This window comes from Equus asinus, chromosome 2 (genome assembly GCF_041296235.1).
Source record: "Equus asinus isolate D_3611 breed Donkey chromosome 2, EquAss-T2T_v2, whole genome shotgun sequence".
In the NCBI taxonomy this organism is placed as follows: domain Eukaryota; kingdom Metazoa; phylum Chordata; class Mammalia; order Perissodactyla; family Equidae; genus Equus; species Equus asinus.
Genome location: NC_091791.1, coordinates 135693624 through 135708142, shown reverse-complemented (window position 1 = coordinate 135708142; position 14519 = coordinate 135693624). Strand labels below are relative to the sequence as shown.

Sequence of the window (14519 nt, the reverse complement as noted above, 5' to 3'; positions counted from 1 at the left end):
AGAATGGCGGGGATTGCGGGGGCGGAGGCTTAGCCGCTGGTTTTCGTGAGTGATGGAGGGCTTCCCTGAGGAGGCTATTTGCTTCCTGGGGAAGGAGTAGGAGCTGGCCAGGTAGAAAGGAAAGAGGTGGGGGTGGACCCTGAGGCGTGAGACAGCACATTTTCTATAATGAGGGAACTATTTTAGGTACTGCTGGAACAGTAGCAAAAAAAAAAAAAAACTAGCTTTAGTGAAAGAGAAGGGACAGGTGACTGTGATGTCAGCAGGTTTCCGATTGATATTATCTTGCCAGAGATGGGGAGCCGCTGAAGAATTTGGGGCAGGGAGATAACGCGGAAGAGGTGAATGGAATGGAGTGGGAGAATGCCAATGTGGGTATTCCTGTGGGCGGAAGTGAGGGCTGGCTGGCTGACGACCACCGCCCTTCATTCATTTAGTCGTTCAACAAATAGTTACTACAGGTCGGCTGTGTACCAGGAGCTGGAAATCAGGCAATGAACAGGACTGGCAAAGTCTCTGTTCTCATGGAAGAGACTGACAACACACAAATAAGGAAACAAGCAAGGAAGTATCAGCTAAGTGCCGCTTGGAAAATCAAACCAGGTGATACAAGAGTCCCTCCCTGAGCGGCCGCTCCTACCCGCCTCCCCTCCTTCTGAATACTCACCAAACCTCCTTGAGATCTAACTTTGGTTCCCCAAGGAGGCTTTGCTCCTAGAAAAATCTCTAAGGTAAATAACGAATCCAGCTCTCTGGGTGCTTCCAATAAGCCTTGCCTGAGTGGGGATAGTCAGAGCTAGTCTTCGCTAGGCTTGGCCAGTTTGTAATCCTTGCTTAAGGACCACCGAATCTACCAGAAGTCTCAAATCTGAGGGTAGGGGAAGGTCACAGCAACCTTAAGAACTTTCGTGATCCTGGTTCCCTTGGCAACGCATGACCTTCCCCCTTCCCCCTCAGCCGCTCCCCCCCCACTTATGAATGTATATATCTCTTTTAGAAGAGAAACATCTGCTATTATGGTTGAAATTGTGCATTCCTCTCCTCCGAAAGATGCAAACTTTTAAAACACGCCCGCCGCTTTGGGCTGGAGCGACCCCCGCTTCCGGGCTGGGTGGGGAACGCCGGCGGCCGCGCGGTCCCCCAGCGCCGGAGCGGGAGGCTGGCGCATCCCCACCAGGGCTCGCTGGTATGTATGTCAGAGCTCCTCAGTGCCAGAGGGATGCGGACCAAGAACAAAAAAGCGAACGTTGTGTTAAATGTAGCTGAAGACCTGAAATGCAGATTTCCCAGTGTGCCCGTGGTCTTACCCCGTTTGACACATTTACTCACCGCGAGATTTTTTTTTCCTAAAAAAGATGTTTTATTATGAAAACTTTCGAAGACACAGGAAAGTTGCCTATGTTTTAGGGAAATTTAGTGAAAGCTCCAGCAGGGCCTCTCCGATTTTGCCCAGCTTCTCTGGACTGCGTGATAGTCGTGGTTTGCCTCTGGGGACTATAGCAGTCGGGGATGACTAAATTAGTGTCCCTGCTCTGAGGGGTTTTTATTCTGGTTGGGGAGAGAAGGGGGAAAAAAAAGGTGTTTTTTAAAAAAAGTTTTTTTCTTTTTTTAGCAGTTTACACCTTACAAGGTGCTTTCACATTCCTGATGTCGTTAAAAATCGTAAACTTAGAGCCGCAAGGAAATTTAGAGATCACGGGTTGGGGGGAGGCAAATACCTGGCACTTATTGGGTCACTTCTTAAGCGCCTGCTCATGGTAGACATTGCTAATCGATCACTCACTCATTCATTATTGAACATTTTGGGACGCCCTCCGTGTTCCACATGTTATGTTAGGAATATAGCAGGAAACCAGGCAGACTTGTTTGCTACTCTTATGGACCTCCAAGGGGAAGACAGACATTAAACAAATAATTACATGCATGAAGAGTGTTTTAAAAAGGCAGAGTGTGTGGGCAGACAAGGGCATCACACACCTGGACGTAACCTGGGGGTGGATCAGGGTCAGGAAAGGCCTGTGGGAGGAAGTGATGTTTAAGATGAGGTCTAGAGGATAAGGAAATTGAGTCTCTGAGAGGGTGAAAAAAGAAACATTACATGGTGGCAGGAGTCAGGGCATGCTCCATGGCTAAATGAGCGGGTATGGATACTAAATCGGGGTAGGTGTCCAGAGGGAAACAGAGGTTGGTCCAGCCAGGTCTTGAAAGAAAAGTCAGTTGAGAGGAGGAGAGGGCTGGAAGAGCTTGAGCGAAGGTCAGATATTGTTTATCCACCCCCTTCCTGGGGAATTATGCCCTCACCTGCTGTCGTTAAAAAAAAAAACAACTATAAATTATTGGCGACCTACTAAGTGGTGGCAATTCTCATGAATTCTCACATCTGCCTTGAGAGATAAGTATTATTTTTTTCGCAGTTTTACAGATCCAAAAAGGCTTGGGAGGACTAAAGACACTTGCTAAAGGTGGCCATCAAGTAGGCAAGAGAGCTAGAAGCTGAGAGCTGCACTTTCCACAAGTCCTCACCGCCGTCAAATCCCTAGACCTGGGCTTGCTCTAACAGCAATGAAAGAAAACTTGGAAAGCTACAAAAGATCGTCGACTCTGAACTATTACTGGGGTGGGCAGAGATGCCCCAGGTGACTGGACACCATTAGGCAGAGGACTGTGCGGAAGAAACCGAGCGGCGGCGGGGGTTGTGGGGGGGGGGGGTGGGGAGGCGTGAGAAGTGACCCAGGGGGAGTCCCTGGGCTGCTCCAGGACTGCACTGCGGGGAGGTGCCCTGCTCTAACCACTACCCGGCCCAGCCCGGTTAATCATTTCCTGACCTTCCTTCCTCCTCTCGCCCTGCCCGCAGGATTGCCACATCAGCCTCCGCACCACCCTCCCCCCGCACCGGCTCGCCTCCCGGCCCTATTGCTCCTTCTCCGGGTTTTACAAGGAGCCCCAACTTTGAGGCAGTACTTGTAATAGCCCAGGACGTCCTCAAGGCCGTGCCCCAGAGAGAGCGCAGGCTAGCTCGGGTGTAATGCGTGCCCAAGCGGCCCCTTGAGGCTTGCCCTATACCCTTTCTACAAAGAGGTCAGAGAGCAGGGGATCCACTCCCCGCACGGATTAACCAATTACGGACTCAGTTTCCCCCGAGGTAAAAAGCAGAAGGTAACTGCAGCTGGCAGGGTGCTGCGAGGTTTAAATGAGGTATTGTATGTAAAGTGCCCGGTTAGGAGACAGTAGAAGGTGTTTAACCAACGTTACATCCCTTTCCCTTTTTATCACCTGGTGACCGGGACCTTGAGCTCAGCAAACCCAGGTTTCGTCTATCTCACTTAAACTTCCACCGGTGGGGGCGGTATGGAAGTTCGCCCACGTGCTCGAGGTGACGCACATCGTGAGCCACAATGACAGCGTTTGAACCCCCGTTCGTGGGCGCCCCCGCGGGCCCAGCCACGCAGCACCCAGGTGGCTGGCTAGGGCCAGGTGTTCAGAACCTAGAAGCGGGTCCGTATCGCACCTGTCGCAGGGAGCAGAACACGAAATCAGGACTGCTCCTGGACCTATACAGCCCGCTGGGCCACCAGCGGCCAGGCCCTTAACCACTCTGAGCTTGTGTCTTGTGTAAAACGGGGGCGAAAGTGCCTGCCGGCCCGAGAGGTTTTTATTTTTTTCTTCACACTTTCCTGAGAGGCCAGATTTTCTACCACCGTGCAGACGGACGACCACAACTCGCAGGATCAGTCTTCCCTGACTGCGAGCGCTCGCCGGGCCGCGGTGAAGGCAGCGGCCGGGCCCGGCGTGCCCGGACTCGGCGCCCCACCCTTCCCGGGGCAGGGGGAAGCCGCGGCCGCCCGGGGCGGCGGAGTTGGGAAAGTCACTTCCCTGCTCAGCCTGACTCGGGGCCACCCGCCCGCGTGCGCCGGGACGCCACCCCGCGGCAGCGGATGGGGGCGGGGCCGGGCCTGGGGGCGGGGACTGCCCGGGGGCGGGGCGGGGCCGGTTTAGGAAGACGGAAGCCCCCAGCCTAGGGGTGGCGGTAGAACCCGGATCCCGGATTTCCACGTTCTCCGGAGCGGGGCTCCTGGAGACGGCGGGTGGGAAAACCCGGCGCCCGGAAGCCTTTGCTTTCTTTGACGCAAGGGCTCGGGACGCAGCCGCCGTCGGCCGAGCGCCCGGCGAGGAGCGGCACCAGACGGAGCCTTTGCAGTCCCGCCGCCCCCACCTCGCCCGGTCCCGGAGCCTCGGTCCTCCTCGCCGCCCTCCTCGTGGCCATGGAGTGTCCGCACCTCAGCTCCAGCGTCTGCATCGCTCCGGACTCAGCCAAGTTCCCCAACGGCTCCCCGTCGTCCTGGTGCTGCAGCGGTGAGTGCGGCCCCGGGCGGCCTGCGCGCACCCGAGGCCCCGGCTCCGCCGGGCCTGCCGTCTAGGGGCAGCTGGCGGCCGGCGCGCGGGCTCGGGGAGAGGTGAGGGCGAGCCGGGCCCGGCGGCTGGCGAGGGGTCCGCGCTGAGGCGGGCGCGGCGGGCGGAGCGGCGGCGGCTCCTTTGTTTCCCGCGGCCCGACGGCCGGGCGGGCGGAGGAGAGGCCCGCGAGGGGCGGGAGCCTGCGGGGCCCCGAGCGCGTGGGGGCAGCGGCGGGCGGGGACCCCGGCCCTCCGCGCGCGGCCCCGCCCCGCCGTGCCCGGGGGCTGTGCTCGCCGCTGGTGCGGGGTCGCGGGCCGTGGGGGCGGGTGTCCGGCCCCCACAAGGCTGCCGCACGTGCGAGTTGCGTCCCCTCCTCGACCGGCCGGGCAGGGCGCTGCTCTCTGGGCGCAGCTTTGTCTGGGCTGCGGGGTGCGCGGGGGCACTCCGCCGCCTGCCCCGGCCCCGCTTCCTTTCCCTTCGCCGCAGGCTCGGGCGACCCGATCTACTCCCAGCGAGAGCCCAGAGCCCGGAGAGGCGCTCGGAACTCGGGCGGCCGAGGTCGGAGTCTTTCATCAGCCGGGGAGGGTGAAGTTTGAAAACAGGCTGCGGGCAGAAAAGCTCGGGAGGCTGAGCCAGCAGCTGCTTTGGAGGGGCGGCTCGAGTTGCCCTTCAGATCTTTTGGGTTGTCTGAAATTGCTTCGGGATTCCCGAGTTCATGTGCTGTAGAACAGTTATTAGGTTTATGTAATGCTTTTGCGTTGCTGAAGCATCTTAACTCCTTTCTCCGGGCCCCTGGGAACCCCCAGTGCCCTCTTATTGTTTGCTCTAGCGACTTAGGATCGCACCGGCCACACTGCTTTGATTACTTCCTGGTAGGGCCCGGTGCCGCCGCTAGCGTCTTTGTTTATTAGCTTTGAGATGGTCAGTGGTAGCATGGGTGGTAGTGTAAAATTTGAATTGTGCATTTCAAAAATCCTAAGTTTATTTGAAGAAATATAGGAAAACAGCAATGGTATGATTTAGCTGTGTGGCATTTCTCATCGTGGGCCAGAACCGAGAAGATAGTTTAGAGAATGCCTTAACACTTTTGACAGGTTACTTCTTAAATACTGATTATGTCCTTGGAGAAAACACAGGTAACGCCACAAAAAAAAAATGTGCCCTAAGATAAGGAATAGAAATAACTGCAGTTTCCTGGAGCTCTCAGAGGTGTGATGCTTTATCTTTTTCTGCATGAAGCCTTTAAAGATTAACCGGTTAACTGGTTTTACACTGCAGTATTGCAATTCTTTTATGAGGGCTGGAAATTTGTATAAATTAGCTTACCTACGAACGTATCTTCCACGGTGAATGTTGAGCATGGAACAACAAATAAGGTGTATCAAATGGCTTTACAAATTGGTTGGTGGTGCGTTAGCTACAATTGTAGCGATTGCTGTGGTGATGTAACTGTAACGTTTAATTCCCCCCCCAAAGAGATTCGGAAAAAATTGACCAAAGTAAACACGAGGAAAAGCATACCTCATGAGGAATGATGAAATTACTCTTGCCATCTGTAGTAAACTAGAGGGATACAAATCTGACAGCACACTTCTGGCTCTTTCTAGATAAAATCACATCAAATTTCAAAATGGCCTCACTGGGCACATGCATCTAAAAAAGGAAAAGAGTTTATGCAAGTGGTCCATATCCTGTTGTGAGTCAGTCTTGCCTTTATCAGGGAGTCCACTTGAGTGTGGAAAAGAGATGCAGAAAACTGAGTATCTGTTGAGGAACTTAAGTTAAAGTGGTGCATAACTAAGAGACTTGTGCTGATAACAAGAACAAACTAGTATGTCTCACCCTAGGGGAGGAGCGATTTCTGTCCAAGGGCTAGGATGGCATCTTTGCATCTTGCAACAAAGTTTGTCTCGGACATTGCTTTCCGGGGGTGGTTCTAGTCATGCGCTTCGATTTGTAGAACCAATAAAGCTCGTTTCACAACTTTATGTGAGTTTTTGCCTTCTGTTTATGTTCTGTGAATTGAACTCATTTCATGTTGGCCTCTCATTGTAACCTGTTGGCATCCATTCATTGATATAATCTGGTGTTACTGTATTGAGCTTGATCTTGTTCTTGCCTGCCTCTTGTTTCATGATTAAATGATTAGTAAATCTGTGAGTCCTTAACTAATTCATCTTAGAGTGTTACGTATTCTGGTATTTATTCCCCAACACTCTTGAATTTTTTTTCTTTCTTTCTTTTTTTTTTTTTTTTTTGATAGAGGACCAGAAGGGTAGCCAGTGTGTTGAATAATGCTGTGACCGGGTGTTGTGTCTGATTACATTCTTATTGAAGAGGGAAAAATCCCTGTTTTGGCACTGGGACAATAAAAGTAATGCCCTAGCCTTGTTTTCTTTGGGAGCTTGCAATTACACCACAGTGAAACAGCCTTAAGGCAGCCAAGCAAATTGCAAAAGACCAACATCCTAGGCTGTACTGGCTAGCAATACATCCTTGGACAAGTGATTTTGTTCCCTTTGAGCGTGTTTCATTATGTCATCTGTAACACAGGGTAATACTTCACATTTACTTCACAGGTTGCTGTTAGGATGAGCAAGGTAATTTTTGTGAAAACATTAAGAAACACCTTATACACTTTTCAAGTAATAGGTGGTATTACAGGTCAGAACATCTTTATAAAGAGGACTCTGAATACTTAAATATCTAAAGCCTGTTAAACAGGGCCTACGACAGACTGGCTTTATGCTGAATTATGCTTTACAAGAAGATATATTACTCAACAAGATTAGGGGGTGTAAGAAGTAATTATCCTTCAGAATTAACTTGAGCTTCTTATCTCTGGAAAGCACTGTGTGTTAGATTATATAATTGTGTACTGCAGTGGTTCTCAAACTTTTTGTTCTCAGGACCCCTTTACACTCTTATTGAGAACCCAAAGAGCCTATGTCTATTGATATTTGCTGTGTTAGAAATTAAAACAGAAAAATTTAAATAGGTATTTATTAAATGATTTACAAATAACAAGTCCATTACCTGTTAAAATAAATAATAGTTTATATAAAATATACTTTTCAAAACAAACTTAGAAAAGTGGAATTATTTTACATTTTTGCAAGTCTTTTTGTGGTTTAACTGAAAACAAGACAGCTGGATTTTCATATCTGCTTTTGCATTCAGTCTCCTAAGAGACAAATCGTGTAGCCTCTGGAAAACACCACTGCATGCTTGTGAGAGAATGAGGGTAAACAATAAAAGTAACATATTATTATTTATGAAAATAGTTTGACCTCATATAACCCCTCAAAGGGTTTTGGAAACTCTCAGGGGTCCAGGACCACACCTTGAGAACCCACTAATATATAACTGTAGGGACAGTTAAGGACACCTGCTCCTGTTAAAAGAGCTTTAAAATATTAGAGAAGTCCTTAGGGCTAGCAACATTTATGTCTTTATGGAGACTTACAGAGTTTTTGAAATGTATTATCTGGGAACAGATCATGCGGTCCAGTAGTCCCTGGCTCAAAAAAGTTACAGTCTAATCTAATTGGGGAGAGACAGGAAGCTAACTGGTTAGAAGATAAATCCACGTTGTGGTTTAAGGTAAATGTTGAAAATAGCAATCTCCTAATAAGGTAAAAGCTGATTTATGTCTAATCGTTGCTAAAGGCGTTCTCGTTGTAAATGAAAAAGTTTTAAATAAAAACTAGGACATTCTCTCAAGGTTTTTGTTATGTGCACATACCAGATGTTATTTTCAGAAGCTGGAGGCTTGGGCATTTCTTATTTTTGTGGGTAAAAGAGTTGAACCGGTGGCAAAATACAGGGGAAAAACCCCACAAATTATTTAAAAAGATGACCTAAACACGACTTCTTTCATAAGTAAGGAAAGCCAAAGACCAAGCATTTGCACTTCAGCGGTTTAGGTTGAATAACCAGTTAAATTGGAGATATTTTAATAGCATAGGCATGAGAATTTTTCCCTGATTAATTCTTCAAAGAGATGAGAATGCCTCTTTAAGTTTTCACTACACACTTGCCCTCACATTACTCTACCCAGGAAAAGTAAGTGTAGTGGTGTAAATTAAGTAAATGTTCTGCAGTTTTGGAGATAAAACCTTTTGTTGAAGATCCGTTTAGTAGGATGAGGTGCTGATTATTGATTCCTTGTCAGAGGTAATAAATTTGTAATTTGTGATAAAGCTTGTGGTAAAGGTGAGAAATCACCTTGATGGAGCGATCAGTTACTTTGTATCATATTCCTGTCACAACCTACATCTAAAGAAGACTCTTGTGTGCCCAGTAGACTAAATTTTCTAGATAGGATCAGTCATTTGTTCATCGGTAGGTCAAATGCATTTACTGCTCTTTAGTACCTTCTATTAAGTATTTATTAAGTGCCTAGCATGTAATAAGACACTCAGTAAATATTTGCTTAATGAATGAAGAACTTTCTTCCGTTTATAGCATGGCTGAAATGGTTTTTAAGTTTATGTTGAAAATAAATGCAAAGTAAGTGAGCTTCCCCTCGGAATGCTTTCACCAGTCCTTGCTCCTGGTATTTTAAAGTGAACCTTGACAGGATTGTGAACAAATGACCATCTGCAATGTTGTTACCACAATGAATTTGTATTCTTTTGTTGTTCTGTGTTTACAGATGAGCAGGTGGACATTTTAGTAGTAAATGTGGATGGGGCAGTTCAAAATCAGTGGACAGGTGATACTTTTTTCACATTAATTTTGAAGATTATTTGAATTTTAAATACTTTCTGAAGATTTTAACCTTTTTTTGCTAATATTTGTAAGATTAAGTCAAATGGAATTGTCTTTCTGGTTTTTCTGGCAGTATTCTGCCCCCACCTTCACCTCCCAGAATCTTAAAGCAGCCTCAGCGCATTTCCAAAGTCTCTAAATAATTGGTAGTAGATGTGAAAGAGCTGGAATTTAGAATGTGTTCCATGTGTTTGTTGAAAAGGCTACAGTCTGGGGATGAGCCTAATATTTTGCTGTTGTGAAGAAGTTTTGGACACATTGATCAGAAATTATTTTCTAAACAGTGTTCTTAGTACTATACAAAGGATATCCTTCATAGCCTAAGCAGAAGAAGGGATAGGTTGAGGGGAGAATTCAAACTACTTATTTCGGTTTCCTGTTATTCATTTATCCTCAAAATAATTGCTTCTCATCGTTATTTGCTTTTACAGCATTAGGCATAGGCTTTTATAACCTCCTACTTTAAAAAAAAATTTACTTTCTCAATTTATTTTTTCTTCCTTTATAGGCTGTGTTTAATCTCTAGATGTGTTTTGTTTTTTGTTTTTGTTTTTGTTTTGAGGAAGATTAGCCCTGAGCTAACATCTGCTGCCAATCCTCCTCTTTTTACTGAGGAAGACTGGCCCTGAGCTAACATCCATGCCCATCTTCCTCCACTTTATATGTGGGACACCTGCCACAGCATGGCGTGCCAAGCAGTGCCATGTCCATACCCAGGATCTGAACCGGCGAACCCCTGGCCGCTGAAGCGGAACGTGGGAACTTAACTGCTGCGCCACTGGGCCGGCCCCTAACCTCCTACTTTTTCCTCATTGAAATTTATGCAATTTCCTTCTTCACTGGAATATAATAGATTAATTTTGGATCCTTCAAACTAGATTTAGAAATGCTTATGTTTCCATAGTGTTTGTAGCTCAGTAAGCAGAACAGTGAGTAATTTAGTTTGTAGCTCAGTGAGTAAATCCCTGTTTTAAAATTTGAGTCCCTCTTCCATCAAGGAGTAATTTACATGTACATTTCCCCCTAACCTGTTCAGTTTTTGTTTTTTTCTTTTTGAGCTTTTTCCCCCTTCTTGAGCTATTTTATATATTTTTGCTTCTTTGAAAAAAATTACTAGTCTCGTTTGATTAAGCTGCAGTTCCTGACCCACCTACCTATGGATTTTGTGTTCCACCTAGGTGTCAGAATAGACTTGGGCAGGTAGTTTATCAGTTTTTTGAAGTGGAAAATGTATATGGTTTAATGTGTTTTAGTGTTTTATGTTTATTAATAGCTCTTTTAGATGTGTGAGCAAGTGCATTCTAGGTGTTTCAATAGAGCTTTCCTAGACAGATGGCTCAGAAGGAAGTATTTAGATTCTCAGCAGGGGCTGGTACTTTTTGGAGGGTGTATTTATGATGAAGCTTACCTTGATTGACAGTTCACAATGCTGAGAATAGCATCAACAACAGTAACAGCTTGTTCATTTTACCTAGAATTGTTTACTGCCAAGACCTCTCAAGATGCTCTGCGATTTGTAGTAGTCTGTTTTGAGAATGTATATAAGAGTAGGTCTCTTTCAGACTGAAAGGAAATTTACCTAAAAATTGTTCATTGCACTTGTATCCTGAAATCTTTTGGAGTTGTTGAGTGAACTTTCACTTAGAAACTTGTAAATAGAGATCATCTTTTAACTGCTGTGAGTTTGCAGCTGTTAGTATCTAGTAATTCCAGATGTTTTCTCATCTATTAGTTTTACTGAGTAGGAGGAGAACTGAGAACAACGTAAAGCAACTTCAAAGCAGTTTGCTAGCATTTAATCCTGACTAATTTAATTAACTACCCATCCTTGTAGTTTTTCCTGTTTTATAGATTGTGAAACTGAGACAAAGATTAAGAGAATTGCTTAAGATGCTTGGGGGTATTAGAGATAGCCCAAAGCTTAAATTCAAATACCATTCAAATCATACTTTTAGCTTGCTTTTTAATTTTTTTTTAATTTGAAATTTCAAGGTGACATTTTTTTTTAAAGATTTTATTTTTCCTTTTTCTCCCAAAGCCCCCAGTACATAGTTGTGTCTTTTTAGTGGTGAGTCCTTCTAGTTGTGGCATGTGGGTTGCTGCCTCAGCATGGCTTGACGAGCAGTGCCATGTCCGCACCCAGGGTTCGAACCGGCAAAACCCTGGGCCTCCAAAGCAGAGAACTCAAACTTAACCAGTGGGCCACAGGGCTGGCCCCTAGCTTGCCTTTTGAAAAGCAGGGTCGTTATTTTGTTGTCTAGTAACTTAATGTTTGATAATCTGAAGGATTTTAAGTGTTTGGAAACATACTTGAAATAATTCCTTTAAGATTTTTGACATGAAAATACATTTTAAATTCCACATTTTGAAAATAATTTATTTTAGAATTCTGTATTTGATTAGCCCTTCTTCCTCCTATTTATTGATTAAAGTGCAGGTAAGTTGGAACAAAATTGGTAATACAATTGGAAGAAAACAACTGTTTTTGAATGTCTTAACTTTGTTACAGGTCAGATCTAATTTTTTTATAGGCTGCTATTCACATTAGCACAGATGTAAAACCAGCCTTCTCCACATATCTATGGGTAAAATGCAATTAGCTTTTGGTTATTTTAAAGATGTGCTTGGTTTCTTGAAGTTGCCCCCTCCCATGTCTTCATTTGGTTCTGGCAGAGATACTTCTTGGAGGGGTTTTGTTGTGGGTGGGGGAGTGGGGAATTCTTAAAATGTGGAATTTTGCTTTTGCCTCTGGTAGCTCAGAGGTTATTTGAATCTTTGCTTTTAGGCAGTGTACTTTTTGGTTCCATTTAGTTAACATTCAAAGATTTTCCAATTGTATTTCTTGTAAAAGTTAATTATAGTTTTTAGACTGCAGAGCTTACAACAGATCTCTCTCAAGATAGACTGAAAAATAGGTATATATATGCTATTTACAGATGTATAAAATGCAGATGAGCTTAGAAACACAATTTCAGATTCTGAAAACTATTGTTGGAGTTAAACTTGGACGTTGAAAATGAAATTTATTGTTGTCTTACTGCTTGTGTTAGCTAAATGCTTCACAATTAATAAATACGGGCTAATTAAATTTTATAAGACCCTTTTGAGGAGGGAGTTCAGAGTTTAAGATGAACCAGCTTGTATCTTTGAAAAGATGATATAACCAACGGGATTTTATCTGGGAACTTTGTACTCTGCTTTAGGATTGAAGAGCTCTATCAGTGGGCTGTTGTCCATTTTGAGTAGACGTTCTGTCCTGATATTTCCATTGTCCCAGCTGGGTTTAAGACAGCTTTGTAGAAGGCTGCTAGCCTGTCTATCCTTGACCCGCCCTGAAGTCTCTTAATTTTAGGGACTGTTCTTGTTCTATCTCATCACCAGGAAGAGCCGGCTGGTGATTAACTGTCATATTCCTGCAGGTTTAATTTCGCCGATTATAAGGTAGTACACTTATTGTTTTAGCTTCTTTAAATCTTTATCCTTACTGACTATGTTCACGTTTTTTTTCTTTTAATACTAGATTATTGTCCATTCTTTTGTTTTGAAATTTGTTGCACAATATTGGAATGGTAAGTGGTAATATTTTGATCAGAAGTTTTGAAAATAACTTGAAGGATAAAGATGCTGAAATTTCTAGGAAACCAATTTTTGTGATAGAATGTTTCCCTGGCATAATTGATAGATAACATGATAGAGAAATGTCCTGATATAATATTTTTTTAAATTTTTAAAATTTTTTGAGGAAGATTACCCCTGAGCTAACATCTGCCACCAATGCTCCTCTTTTTGCTGAGGAAGACTGGCCCTAAGCTAACATCTGTGCCCATGTTCCTCTACTTTATATGTGGGGCGCCTGCCACAGCATGGCTTGACAAGCAGTGCATAGGTCCACACCGGGGATCCGAACCAGCAAACCCCGGGCCACCGAAGTGGAACATGTGAACTTAACCAGTGCGCCACCAGGCGGGCCCCCTGATATAATATTTTTTAAAAAGAACTTATATGTAACTTAGAGACTCTGAGGCTGATGCATATTATTGAGTGATTTTTAATGTTGGTGTCACACGGTAAATTTTCTTTCACTTAACTGAGATTAACTCTAGTTTCCATCTGAACTATTTTGAGTGTTAGTAATGAGGTGTGTTAACAATGGAGAAATTGCTCTGCAACAACTAAGGACTCAAGCTTTACCTTATGCATATGAAGTGGCTGCAAGAACTCAAGATTCAGGTCATGAAATATATGTTTCTTAAATTGGCCATGAGCTAACATCTGTTGCCAATCTTTTTTCTTCTTCTTCTCCCCAGAGTCCCCAGTACATGCTTGTAGATTCTAGTGGTATGTCCTTCTGGTTCTACTGTGTGGGACGCCGCCTCGCCTCAGCGTGGCTTGATGAGCAGTGCTAGGTTTGCACCCAGGACCCGCACCAGTGAAACCCTGGGCCGCTGCCAAAGTGGAGCACGTGAACTTAACCCCTTGGCCATGGGGCCAAACCCCAGGCCATGAGAATTTAATTCTGAGAGCTTAACTGCATCAATTTCTTTTCAGTTATTTCAGGTGTGTGTTTGTGTATAGTCTTTTTAGAGCCTCATTTTAAAGAAGATTTTTTCAGGTTTTTGTGTGTTTTTTTCTCTTTGAATAATTAATAGAGATTTTTGGGAAAATGTGGGCCAGATTTTAAAATTATGCCTGTTGGTTGTAAAAAAAAATCCATCTTTTGGTTTTTTAAATAATTAGAACAGCTGTTAGAGTTTGCAGTGCCTGTTTTCTGTAATATTGGGTATCTAGCCCTTTAAGCAGAGTAGAAGTATGTGCCCAGTTTATATTTTTTTCTTTCCATTTCTTCATGAGTAGTCCCATTGATTTTAAAAGAATAAAGAGTTTCCCAGCACACCAGTAAGTACAAGTGTGGTAATTTTTTCCCCTGCTTTGTGCTTTCACACTAACCTTTATTATATAACTACAAAAAACTAGAAAGAGAATTGTACAATGCAGATATTAAACCTATTGTTCTCTGAGTAAAGTCTTTGATAATAAGAGGTCCCCAAACCTCTTAATTATTTTATTTATGGGAGGGAGTGCTTCCTATAAAAACATATATATAAGAATCTTTTCTTATATTGCATGCACTTAACTGTTTTGAAATAGTAGTTGTGTGGTGTTTACATTTATGACTTGATTCATTCTTTTGAAGATCTCACGATTGTTCAACCATGGATTTGCTTACTCAGGTTGTTGGCAAAAGCATGGAATTGCATCAGATTTTGCTATATTAAATAAATAGAAATATTGGATGTCAGAATTTTTCTTAAGTGACTCATGGCTTTTGTGTTCATTCTCCATGTAATCAGCTT

General features: G+C 44.4%; 1 protein-coding gene and 1 long non-coding RNA gene across 3 annotated transcripts in view; both read left to right on the top strand.

Moving 5' to 3' along the window:
- Positions 1 to 2586, top strand: LOC139042347 (uncharacterized). The gene is made up of 3 exons (XR_011498995.1): positions 1 to 341; positions 453 to 603; positions 2415 to 2586. It is a non-coding gene; the product is annotated as an uncharacterized lncRNA (long non-coding RNA).
- Positions 2587 to 3996: 1410 nt separating this feature from the next.
- USP3 (ubiquitin specific peptidase 3) overlaps positions 3997 to 14519 on the top strand; it is an 88804-nt gene continuing 78281 nt past the window's right edge. The window contains exon 1 of one of the 2 annotated variants that reach the window (XM_044764764.2): positions 3997 to 4353. In XM_044764764.2, the coding sequence (XP_044620699.1) occupies positions 4263 to 4353 (91 nt within the window). In that variant the 5' untranslated portion in view covers positions 3997 to 4262. Of the gene's footprint in view, positions 4455 to 14519 lie in introns of both variants that reach the window. The other variant, XM_070500387.1, reaches the window with a different exon arrangement.